This window comes from Polyodon spathula, chromosome 19 (genome assembly GCF_017654505.1).
Source record: "Polyodon spathula isolate WHYD16114869_AA chromosome 19, ASM1765450v1, whole genome shotgun sequence".
NCBI lineage: Eukaryota > Metazoa > Chordata > Actinopteri > Acipenseriformes > Polyodontidae > Polyodon > Polyodon spathula.
Window position 1 is genome coordinate 32,305,941 of NC_054552.1, and position 13,176 is coordinate 32,319,116.

At 38.6% G+C, this 13,176-nt stretch overlaps 1 protein-coding gene across 1 annotated transcript in view; it reads left to right on the plus strand.

Moving 5' to 3' along the window:
* Positions 1 to 13,176, plus strand: part of LOC121294693 (dual specificity mitogen-activated protein kinase kinase 5) — a 70,819-nt gene that overhangs the window by 34,014 nt on the left and 23,629 nt on the right. Inside the window, exon 17 of the mRNA XM_041218692.1 lies at positions 7,109 to 7,138. Coding sequence (XP_041074626.1) covers positions 7,109 to 7,138 — 30 coding nt within the window. The remainder of the gene's footprint in view (positions 1 to 7,108; positions 7,139 to 13,176) is intronic.

Here is a 13,176-nt window from a genome sequence, read left to right on the forward strand (position 1 = left end):
GTGGAACACAGTTTGGCAGCCATGTACCCTCCAGCTCTGCTGCCCACGTTAGTCTTGTCAGCTGCCTTACAATTTAAAGACGGTTCTTGAGTGGAGTGGTAGCTGTACAGGTAATAGGGGACTAAGGACGAATTACATTAACTGGAAGCACCTTTCCATTTGGGTTTGAACATGTTTAGACATTCTGCAGTATACAGCAGTGCAAGCCCCATATCTCTGAGACCGGTTGAGTCACAGGCTTCCTATTTGAAATATATTTGAAGCTTATGATGCCTTAGATCATCACTGTTCTATTGCGATTATAAACTTTTTTTTTTCTTAAACCAAGAATGGCTGTTGCATGTGAAAGAAAATGCTGATCTTAAAATACAGCTTCTAAAGAAATCCTTTTAAACACTCCAAGGATTGGTGTGTTTAAAAAGAACAGAATAAGCAATTCCATCTAGTTTTAATAATGGCAAATGAATAACCTGAGCCTTTCATATTTGTGTTACTAAGTGTCTCCTGATCAGAATGCGCTGAACGATTTGTGTGTTTCTGAGTTTTGTTAATTGGCATGTCACCGGCTCCGCTGAGCCTCTCTTCAGCGCGATCACAGCTGTTTGAGTGATGTGGTAAGCAGAAAAGGCAAGGACAGTGGCTTTAGAAATATGTGAGATATGTTAGGCAGATACAAAGCACACCGCTGAGGCAAGGTCAGTGTTATCAAAGAAGCAGTTCTCTCTATTTTACTTAATGCCATCAAAGAGGACACTAACAGATTACATCCATGAGAGTCATGCCTGTTACATTTCAGAGTGGATGGCTTTTATGCCTCATCTTTTAATTGCTTTTAACAAATGGAAGATGAGGCCTACTGCAGGCTCTTCAGATGAGTGTCTTAGACTTTGTCTTTTGATAACGGCATGCTTTTAATAGCTTGCAGATGCCAATATGAGACACACGCATACAGTTTGCCAGACACTACTGAACCCCTCCGCTGTCTTCAGTAGAGAATATTGAGCCCTAACCTGCAGCCGTCCTCTTTGAAAAATAACTTTTAATGATCGAGCCATGTCACAATGGGGTCTGGTGGCCCTTGCTGATGCTTCAGGGCTACAGCTGTGTCCCCTAGATTTGCTTGACCCTCAAGGGGGTTGAAATTAGAGGTTTCCTCTGCTTTTGTATACTGAGATTTAGTTTATCCACAGTAGCTGATGGATGGAATAGTAATATCTTATATCCTGACTTTGTATTTTCCTTTCAATAGTCAATAGCAGTAATTGTTTAAAAATTATCGAATATATAAGAACTTGTCAACTCTGTTGGGGTGCATTCAAGAGTTTTGGATACACAAAATAATACACAAAATAATTAATAAACCTACACAAGAGCTAGGATGGTGGTGTTATATCATACAGAGGCATGGTAGATGTATTTGATTAGGTTTATTAAACCAGTGTTGGTAGAAGTGTGCATAGCACTGAAACATGGACTTCCTTTTTAATCTTGATATTGTACATATAAAAGTTACAAATATTGGATATAATATTGGAGTGTGGATGCCCTTTGTTGCAAATCTAAAATTTTAAAAAATCCATTAATTATTGCAGCGGCATTACAGTAATGCTCATTGAACGAAAAACTATTATATATATATATATATATATATATAGATATATATAGATATATATATATATATATATATATATTTAAAAAAAACCCATCAGATAGTTAGTTTAGACCTTGCACTCCTCTTAATCAGGGCTGCTCAGCGGTGCTCAGCTCTACTTGTGCTGATAGAGAGATGGAGAGATAGATGGCGAGACAGAGGGAGTGTATGTGTCCAGTCATTAATTGCAGAGTGCTGTGATGGTGGCACCGGAATGGGAAGGACTAAAGGTAGCACACCCTAAGGGGAGGGTGATGTCTTCATAATTGCCACTCTCTGGATGAGGCAGAGGAGCCAAAAACAAGGAAGTTGCCTTGCAGAGGACTATCAATCACTCCGTGACCATCACTCCCAGTAATTAGGGTATTTTATGGTCACTTGCTTCCCTGGCTCGGAATCGCATATGCTCTAGTTTGCCGTAGTAATATTCCGGCATGATTTATCCTGTACCTGTAGTGACTGGAGCTGTAATAAAGTGTTCCTTTGGACTCCTTCCTTCAGTTTCCATATGAAGTAACTGCAGTAACACTAGGCTGTCCACCTGTGTGGTTGTGACACAGAAAGAGTCATGACAGGAACTCCGGGTGTTAGTGTTCAAACAAAGTCAATACTGAAGCAGCAGTTCTGTCAAGAACTAATGAAACCATTACATTGCTCTGACTAAGACTTTGAAAAGTATAGGAGGATTCATCCTGGGGATTCCATGCTGAATCACCAGGGCATTGAAACTGGGCAGCCCAATGCCAAGAGCCTACTGGATACAATATAAGATGGTAGGGACGCATCCAGATGAAGAGTGAAATAGTTAGCATGTTGAGATTTAATAAGTACAAAACACAACACAAGTCCTTCCACTGTCATCCTTCCACCTTTCCCAGTTGCTCTACTAGGTGTCAGTTGCATAACGTTAATGAATCGTACAGACCCCGTATGGGGGAAATTACTTATTATTTCATTAAGCTAACAGAAAGTGTCACCAAAAGACAAATGTGCCCAGGTCTCTGCAAGGTGATTGGGGAATATTACATCAGACCTGCCCTGCCTGTGCTCTGCGATTACAGATTTGAACTAATACGTTACTTCAGCGCTCTCTGCTCATCACACGCTGCCCCCTTTTACGCAGGGGGTCAAAAACTACACAAGTTCTCAGCTAATGGCTGTTATGCATTAAAAACTGAAGCTTGGTCAGCTCTGAGCCCCTTTCAAGGCTTTGCTCTTAAGCTCCAGACAGTGTGGAGTGCAGCTGTGAACTCTCAACTGCAGATTCAATTCATTTGTAATGCTTCTTGTCCTGCTCTTCTAAATCCTCCCTGTTTAATGGAAGATCTGCCGCCCTTGCGGCCGTGCCAGCGGGCTCTGTGCTCCCAGCACTTGAAGAAGGGGCCGCAGCCTTTTGCTGTTAGTTTAACCTCCCGAGCGCTTTGTTTCCATGTTCGCAAATAGCTGTTGCATCCTCTGGATATGTTTTGCAGCGCGGCAAGAAGATTGCGGAAATGATTGAGGATAAATAGGAAAAAAAAAGAAATATCTGAGGCTGTTGACTGGAAATATTACATCGAGCGATCAGAGTTGCTGTTGCTGCTATGAATATTGAATTGAAAGATTTTTTAAGGGGAGGGATGATACAGAAGACAACAGTAAAAAATCCTCTGTCAGACTGTAATGTGATCCATGTTGTACCTAAATCTATGCAAAATGCTGGTGGAAACTATTAGCTGATACCACATGTGAGCTAGTGCTGTGGTCAGAGCTACAGCCATAGCAGTGCCATAGTGCAGTCTATTAAAACACCTTGATCATAGCAGAGCCATAGTGCAGTCTATTAAAACACCTCGATCATAGCAGAGCCATAGTGCAATATATTAAAACACCTTGATCATAGCAGTGCCATAGTGCAGTCTATTAAAACACCTCGATCATAGCATTGCCATAGTGCAGTCTATTAAAACACCTTGATCATAGCAGTGCCATAGTGCAGTCTATTAAAACACCTCGATCATAGCAGAGCCATAGTGCAATATATTAAAACACCTCGATCATAGCAGAGCCATAGTGCAATATATTAAAACACCTTGATCATAGCAGTGCCATAGTGCAGTCTATTAAAACACCTTGATCATAGCAGAGCCATAGTGCAATATAGTAAAACACCTTGATCATAGCAGAGCCATAGTGCAGTCTATTAAAACACCTCGATCATAGCAGTGCCATAGTACAGTCTATTAAAACACCTTGATCATAGCAGTGCCATAGTGCAGTCTATTAAAACACCTTGATCATAGCAGTGCCATAGTGCAGTCTATTAAAACACCTTGATCATAGCAGAGCCATAGTGCAATATAGTAAAACACCTTGATCATAGCAGAGCCATAGTGCAGTCTATTAAAACACCTTGATCATAGCAGAGCCATAGTGCAGTCTATTAAAACACCTTGATTATAGCAGTGCCATAGTGCAGTCTATTAAAACACCCCGATTGCGCGGGAATGGTGAGAGGCCGCTTTCATTTTGATTTGATTCTTCAGCAGTGAGAAGCATTCTTACTACAAAGTTAAAGGCTATTGGCTTACATAGTTTACCTTGAGAATCCATTGTTTCCAATAAATCAAGCATTTGTGTTTTGTTTGTTTGGATCTCAAATCTAGAGCCGTGGAAGGCCAGTGCCTTGCGGCAGCGTGTTAATTCAGTGTGCCTTTCAGTCTGCCTAATTGTGCCCAGTGATTTCTGATCTGATTAATAGCGCATGACGAGAATTAGCGCTGCAGTGATTTGCAAGTTGAAGATGCCCATCAGCTTTATTATAATGTTTTTTGCCAGATGTTTTCTTACAGAATACTTCCTCGCACCTGTTACTCATTACCGTAAAAATGTACTAGATTCTCATATGCCTCTTAGCAATATCAATAACTCTTCTAAAAACTTGCCATACATATGCCATCAAGGAACCTAAGTGCCAAAGTCCCCAGTTTGAAATGATACTCACCAGATACTTCTACTTATTTTATTAGTTGCAGATCAGTTGAGTTGTGATAGCTGGCGTGAAGCCTAAAGATGCTACAATTAAATAGAGTGGATAGGGTTCCAGATAACCTTAATGAAAAAAATAGCACAATGAGAAGATTACAAGAACTGTGCTTTTTTCAAATGTTTTTTAGTGTTACATTGGAGTTGTTATTGTTCTATGCATAGTGAGAAAGGCTAGTGAATGTTCAGCTCTGGCCAAAGGTGTTGCATCACCCTATAGAATGAACTCATTCTGCTTCATAAAGTCGAATGAAACCTGCTAAATAATGTTACGTTAACAAATTGAATTACATCCCACTTTGTAGTTTTCCATAGAATCTGATGTGAAATATTTTACTGCTATTATGGCTTCCATTAAGACTATTGCGATATCATTTTGTAGTTTCTTTGATTTGCATGATATAAATCTCAATCTCAATTATGTCCATATAGTTGTTTTTTTTTGTTTTTTTTTAATTATGTCTCAATCCTAAAATTCTAGGTGATGCTAAACTTTTGGCCAGAGGTGTACACTTTCAGTGCTGGGTGTTCGCTGCAGTTGTAAGGATAGCGGATTCGAATACAGTCCTGCTTTTTGTAATTATTTTAAAGTTCCATACGTGTGTGGAAGATGATTCATGTGCTGCAGGGAGCAGGCTGGGGTTGTGTCCTTCATGCCCATTATAAACAGTTTGGTTTTGCCATATGTTACAGCATGCTCTGCTGGCGTGCGCTGCACCTGTCAGGCAAAGAATAATGGCAATGTGATACAAAGCTAGACTCTTCCACTGTATATCAATCAGATGCACTAACTGGAAATATTCAACAGCAAGAGCATGTTATTGCTGTCTGAGGAAGCCACTTAAGAGCTAGCTCATGTTTAAGTAAATATTATTATTATTATTATTATTATTATTATTATTATTATTATTATTATGAATCCAGGTGTATTGATGTGTCATTGAGTTTGAGATTAAAACCTGTATTTCAGGTTTAAATTGGCCCTGTAGCTTCAATGCCATTGGTTCAGGTATTATTAGTTGTCATGTATAATCTGAAGCCAAACTGTACTTCTTTTACCCAAACAACCCTCATGGGTAGAAATTATCTTGAGTGACCCCTGGTGGTACAGAAACAAGAGGAATTAGAAAGGACATTAAAGCTTCATTAGATGTGAAACACATTTAGTACAGTGGGATAACTGCAGGCTATTTTGTGTAAGATTAGACCGTTCTCTTTAAGCTTCCTAGTTTGCAATAGCTTAGCTGACAAATCTATGGAGGAAATGGCTATTATTGTAATGTAGCAGCAGGCATTATAACAACAACAGTACGCCTGTGAAATTAAGGGTGTAAAATTAAGGGCAATAGTGCCGCCTCTTACTAATTCTTAGTACTTCAGTAGTCAGCATACGTTATTGTACAATGGAAAGCGAATGTTTCACGGATGATTCTGAACGTTTGGTTTTCACTGTACAGAGATGTTTGCTGCTGTGCCCGTGCTGGGTAATTATAAAGGAGTTCATTCTCTCATGTCTTTCCTACAACATTAAAAATGATCCCTTAGGTAGTCCAAGATGAGAGCTAATGGGGGTCTCTGATGCCAGCTGCCACAGTGTTATTGGGCCCTGAGTTTCAGAACTTTAACTCACACTTTAGTAAAAGATTAATTAATTACATCTCTCTTAACTGTTTCCAAAAGGGGTTTGAAATGTGTTCTTGCAAGTTTAGAGCCAGACTCTTTGGGGTTGATTTTAATGATCTAAACTGCGGCCGATCTAAACACCACCACTACTTCATTTGTAACCCTATTGTATCACAGGTCTGATTTTACTATATTCCTATTGCACATTGTAATGGTACTAAGTGGGTCAGTAAACCAGCCCTGGGTGGGAAACAACAGCATGAATAATACAGAGTTTAAAGAGTGGTGGTATTACGAGCCCCCACTGTTAAAGTCATTAAAGTAGACCCCATTGTGTCATACGACAGAATAGACCCACAATAAACGTGAATGTGGACAGAACTGGGGCGTCTCCCGGCACAGTGCCGGTAAGTCCAGTTGAACTGGGGCGTCTCCAGGCACTGTGCCGGTAAGTCCAGTTGAACTGGGGCGTCTCCAGGCACTGTGCCGGTAAGTCCAGTTGAACTGGGGCGTCTCCAGGCACAGTGCCGGTAAGTCCAGTTGAACTGGGGCGTCTCCAGGCACAGTGCCGGTAAGTCCAGTTGAACTGGGACGTCTCCAGGCACAGTGCCGGTAAGTCCAGTTGAACTGGGACGTCTCCAGGCACAGTGCCGGTAAGTCCAGTTGAACTGGAGCGTCTCCAGGCACAGTGCCGGCAAGTCCAGTTGAAGTGCAGTGGAATATAGCGCTGCTCCTCCTGCTCCTCTCTTTGTCCTGGAATGTGCTCCTCATGCAGATCTCTAACGACACAAACATTCTCTCCCTCTGCAGCTCGCTCTGGGGAGGTTTCCATATCCTCAGGTAAGGTTCTTCATTACTGTCTTTTTGCCACCATGACATTCATCCTTATGTATGAAGGTGCAGGGGAGCAATAGTGAATGTAGGAGCCACATACAAATAAAGCCGGGATTTTCAATTGAAATTCAGCATCACTTGCAGCGGTTTGAACCCTTTTTATTACTTCATTTACATCTTTATCATTTTTTTTCCCCTCCCAATTCAAGTGTGAACCGGTTTAAAATTGATACATCAATGCTCTTAGGGTGGACTATCTGTCACTCCTCCTATATGGATTATATTGCTATAGTCACAATATCCATTCCACAGATCTCTCAATGAAGTCTTACAGTATCACACGAGGACGGGACAGGGGGGGGGGGGGGGGGGGGGGGGGGGTCTTTTCTGGTTTTACCTTTTGTTTGGGACCCTGTTTTACCACCTTTTTTTTTACAAACTAATGACATATTTGGAAATTTAAACTCCAAATTACAAATTACCGAAAATTATTATTTTGATATTTATTAATATTTTGCGAGTTTTATTGTAAACACTGGTCCTGCTTATTAGATTATTATTATTTTTTTTTTTTTAAGTGTACTGATATTATTTTTAAAATCGTTTCTTCAGAATTTGTTCTCCTGCAGCTAAATGACCTGTTTTGTTAGAATAAGCTTTTTAGTACTTGCTTTGAATGAAGCTCCCTGTTAACATCAACAGAGTCCTGATATCATCAGGAATATACAGCGCATATACTGACAGACTATTCCTGCTTGGTTGGCTATATTCAATTTAAACTGTATAACCTGACCTACTAAAAGCCTCTTTTCTGTGTCGGCAAATAAACACAGTACATGGCGAGCAGTTTTAACACACCATCCATAGTGTTTCTCTTGAGCTCTCCAGTGATTATGTCTGTGAGAATCAAAAGCACCAATCATTTAAAAGTCTTAAACAACTGGGATTTTTTTTTTTTTTTATCTAAGTGTGTCGAAATGGTTTAAACCTTCCTGGGTATTCCCCAATGCCCCTGGTCTGTATAAGCAGACCAGCCTAGGGGCTTGTCTGATTTCAAAGTGCTGTTGGTCTGTGGCTCTTTAAGCATCTATTAACTTGCTATTATTATGCAAATCCAAATTGTATTACACATACTAATGTATGCACGGTTAGATTATGCGGCTGTGACACAAACATGGTTATTGAATAATCAGTTGAATCTCCGCTCTCTGCTCTGCGTTACAGTTCTGTTTCATTTATTCTCGTGACACCGACTCTGTGGTATCAGCAGTGAAAGGGTGGCTGTTACTTCATCCCCATCGTGAGCTCTTAAATATATGCACATGTGCGTGGTGTCTGGACATTAAATTGCATGACAACAAGATATATGTTACAGGCATGGCTTCACTGACTCGTTATAGGTAACCCGTAGTGTTGTTTTTTTTTTTCCTTGGTTTGGTCCCTATTGGATTTTGGGTGTTGGGTTAATGTAATTTAAAAATGAACAAGTAAATTACAGAGGTAGGAAAGTGTGTTGCAGTACTTGAAATCTGAAGTGTGATTATATTGAAAATAACAACATCAGTGGTTCTATGTAATTTGGGAGAGTCAAAATAATTTAGACGATTGTAATGAATCTTCTGCGGGCTTCAGGATTGTGAATTAAGAGTGCTTGTCGATTTTTATACTGTACATACAAATTATAAAAAATAACATCTATTAAATTGAACAGAGAAATGTATTTACAGACTTTTTTTAGTGTGTTTTTGTTACAAGTGAAAAAAAAAAAAGACAGTTGGTTATTTTCGTACATATATTTGTAAGAGGGTAATGTATAGCAAATGCATTCAGATGGATGGAAAACGAATGTATATTTATAATATACAGAGACGTTCTGTTCTCTAGCATACTTAAGCCATGCTTTGGTTAATAAATTATGCCAAAATGACCTGAAGTAAAAAAAAAAAGAAAAAAAAAACTTTCTGTGCAAATAGTGCCCCTGGTATTGTAAAGCTTTGAATGTTTTCACACCCCATTAATTTATTACTTCTCTTTCTTCGTTTTTAAATTTCATTTTTAAGAAGAAATTCAGACTCCCCGCTGCCGTAGTGATTCTCATCTTGTTGTTAATTTTCCCCGCTCCATATGGAGCTCCAGACATTTCACCTGGAGGCTGTACTAGATTTTCCTGTAGTGATCGTACTTCCGGAGGCCAAACCTGTCATTTAAGGTTCCTGGTGCATCTGTCTGCGGCAGGCTTTCTGCCGGCATGGGCGAGTCCGAATAACAAATTGGATGCACCTGAGATTCGGATGATTAGTGGGTTTTTGGAATCTGTAGACTTGTAAGCAGATAGCTTTGGCTGGCGGGCAGTGGAGGGGGCAGTCACCATAGGTGCCTCTGTACTCACACCTTCCATTCAGGGTCCGGGTTGGTAGCACAGATACACCGCTGGAATTCTAGCAAATAACGGAAGAGAGTAAAAAAAAAAGAAAGGAAGAAAGAAAGAAAGTTGCAGGCATTTTCATCCTGCCTTGTCATTGATTAGAAAAGAGTCTTTAATTTCATTTCACCCCATGTTGTGATTAATTTGCATTCTTTGTCAGGAGTTAATGGAGTTTTCTTTACGGTTCGCTCTATAAATCCTTGAAGACACCAGACTTGATCTGATGTTTATACAGCCGCCAGCGGACTGCCACGTGATTAATTGTTGGCTTTGTCTTTTTATATTTTTGAAAATTATTATTACCATCTATTTGTTTGGGATACATGTTTAAATAAATATGTATGTAAATCTTTTTATTAAAAAAAAAAAAAAAAAAAAGAAGATTCCACTGGTCATTACAGCGTAAATCCCATTTAAATAACGTTTTAAAAACGCCTGTATCAATAGATGTCTATATTTTTCTCTTACACGCATTATTTTTGTTTTTTAAAATGATCGTTTTTTTTTTTTTTTTTACCTAAATGGCCTATAATGGTAAATGGCATTAAGAGAACATTTAAAAAAATAAATAATCAAAAGCACATTGTGGTTTGTCTCAAAGGAAAAGCACCAAGTAAATCTGTCAGACATTTACAGTCCAGAGTCATTATCAGCTTGCTGCTTCAAGGGACAGTTATGTTATGGCCGTGCATTTGAGGAAAGTTGGTTACATGGGGAACTGGGAAAAGATAGCCCTCATGGTCTCCCAGGAAAGATCATGCATTAACTGGAAAACAGATCATCACCGAGCTACTGCATTCACATCTGTCACCACATCATTTATTCTGAAAGAAGGGTTTGTATTGTTATTATTTCTGTTGCAGCCTAATTATTCTCTTTGGAAATTGCTGAATTTAATTGTTCATTACTAATAATTATCGCTGTTAACATCCAGAATTAAAAAAAAATAATAATAATTGTGTTACACAAGGTTGTCATCGGAGAGAGAGAGAGAGAGAGAGAGACTGACTTCCAAAGCTGTAAAAATGTAAAGATAAAATTTGTCAACCGATCGAGGAAGATGTGACCTGGGTCACAGATAAATCTCTCAGCCGAAGGCTTCAGGGTAAGTCATAATTCTGGCGACTAAGAGAGAGATGAAAGTGGCACAGTGTCTGCTGCAAGTTAGGGTTCGGGATAGGTGAATTCGTTTTATTTTTCGGAGTGTGCTTTAGATAATGATGTAAGAGGCCGGTGAAATTTTATCTTTACATTTTTACAGCTTTGGAAGTCTCTCTCTCTCTTTCTCTCTCTCTAACTTTCTCAGATATCTCCATGGAGACAGAAATGGAATGCCCTTGGTGTCAAAAGTCCTTTTTTTCTACTTTCACCAAAGATATTGATTAAAAAGTAAAAAAGAGACACTTGCTCGGAAATGAGAGTTCCACACTCTTTAAAATGTTATTGTCAGTTTTAGTTAAAGCTGTGGGGCATAAACCCTTAGGTACTGCGGGCACTCGGGACACACATGGGGGGGGGGGGTTTGCTTGGTCCTCCCTTTTCTGATGGCAGATGGCTTTTGGCTTGATTGACAAGTAGTGTCTACAGGTCCTGCAGGTCTGTGGGTTAGACACAATTACAGAATTACAAATTTCCCAATATATTCCACTGGTGTCAAATCTGTCAGCATTGTTTAGTCGTCCCTATCACAATATAGCAGATTTATTTATTTTTATTTTATAAAAAAAGAAAATGAACTAAAACCACCACACAGAATGACAGTAAAGCTAACAAAAATGCAAGATCAAGCTATTGAATCAGCTTCACTATTTACTTGTGTGTGTGTGTGTGTGTGTGTGTGTGTGTGTGTGTGTATATATATTATATATATATCATATATATACATAGTATATAAAATTAATATCATATAATTTCAGATTGTTTTTCTGCTTGGCTCTGGCTAGAAGCACTAACGAGAATGTAAATTAAATGATTTGACTAACGTGTGGATGAGAAGTCTATAATTTATTGATACATTGAGAATGCCTTTTAGAAATTGCATTCAGACCGGTTGGGTATTTTTTAGTGATCTTTTGAGTGATTTTGTTTATTAATATTATTGGAAATAGAAATCTGTGTCTTAAATTACTTTTACATTGTACACCAGTTTCACATCCATGCTTCAGATCAAGTACAAAGAAAATGAATGTCCCAATTACGTTAATAAAGCAGGTCATCTCATTAATTAACAGATCTAGGACACCGGTTTGGTGTGCTTAACACATTTGTTTTGAAGAGAATCTGAAAATTGAATTGTCTTTTGAGCACTTCCACATTTCATATGAGTGATTTAAAGCTATGGATTTGTTTGTTACCTATTGAGTGAGACTGTGTAATAAGTGTGTGTAAAGGGTTACCAAGCCACACTATTGATGCTGGATCACTGGATCACGTTTTAGAATCAGTCCGCTACTTGGGAAAATTATTATGTACATATAATGTAAGAAATCTGTTTAAAAGAAAAAAAAAAAAAACGTCTTCACAAAAAAAATAAAAGCAATTGAGAGCGGAATACGTTGAGTGTTGTAAGTTAATTATCATCAGCACCGATTCTCTCACCCTGGAAAATGTACAATTACTAACATGATTGTGTTGCATCTATCTTAATGAGTAAATAGAAAAACAGAGTGCAGCCTCACAGACAATAGATCTGATTCGGAGAAAATAGATTATATATCAGCGAGGGGGGTCTCTTGGTATTTATAGAAATAAGAGAGCGGGGCTTTATTTAATTGAGAACATGAATCAATTACTACAGTGCTGGATTGTGAAATCCAAGCGAATCGGGCAGGACCATTCATTATTCTGCACCATCATGCTCTTAAGATTATCTGATTGAAATTTATTAAAACAAGGTAGTATTGCATAGATAAAAAGATCAGGTGATGCACACATAATATTTTAAAACCCGTGAAACTCCACATTCTGTTATGGAAAGTATGATAGCATTGACATACGTGATTTCATTTATTTTAAAACTTTTTTTGGTTTTGTTTGTGAGGATCTAAACACAGGCGTCTTTCCAAATGTCTGGCTTAATGTGCTGTAACACTAGTTATATTTGTCAGTGTGTTTTGTTTTGCCTGTTGTATATTTTTTTTAGCCTGAATACAGACTTCCTCGCCACACATCCTGTAGCGAACAAGGATCCTAAAATGATCTGTTTTGAAACTTGGTATATAATTAAATATTGCTAAGAACTGACCTTTTTTTGTATAGCTATACAATTATTTTATAAAGATACTTTGTTTTTGCTTTTGAGTCCCCTGTTCACACACTACTGCTGTTGCCTGACCAAGACTGCGGACTCACAGGTTAATCCTGACCACTGACCTGTAAATCCAGGAATCCCTCTCCATCTTTTCCACAAGCCCCAGAACAACAGTGTGAAAGAATATCTAGTTACAGTACTATAGAAATGCTATACAGAAACCAACAAACAAGCAAAGTTTTGACGAGAAGTCTTTATCTTGTCAATCATCAACCAATTTCCCTATCGAATATTATCGGACTGGTAATAATCAACAGTAAGGGATGCATTGAGAACACTTGATTATATAAAAGCAAGAAGCAAAAAAAA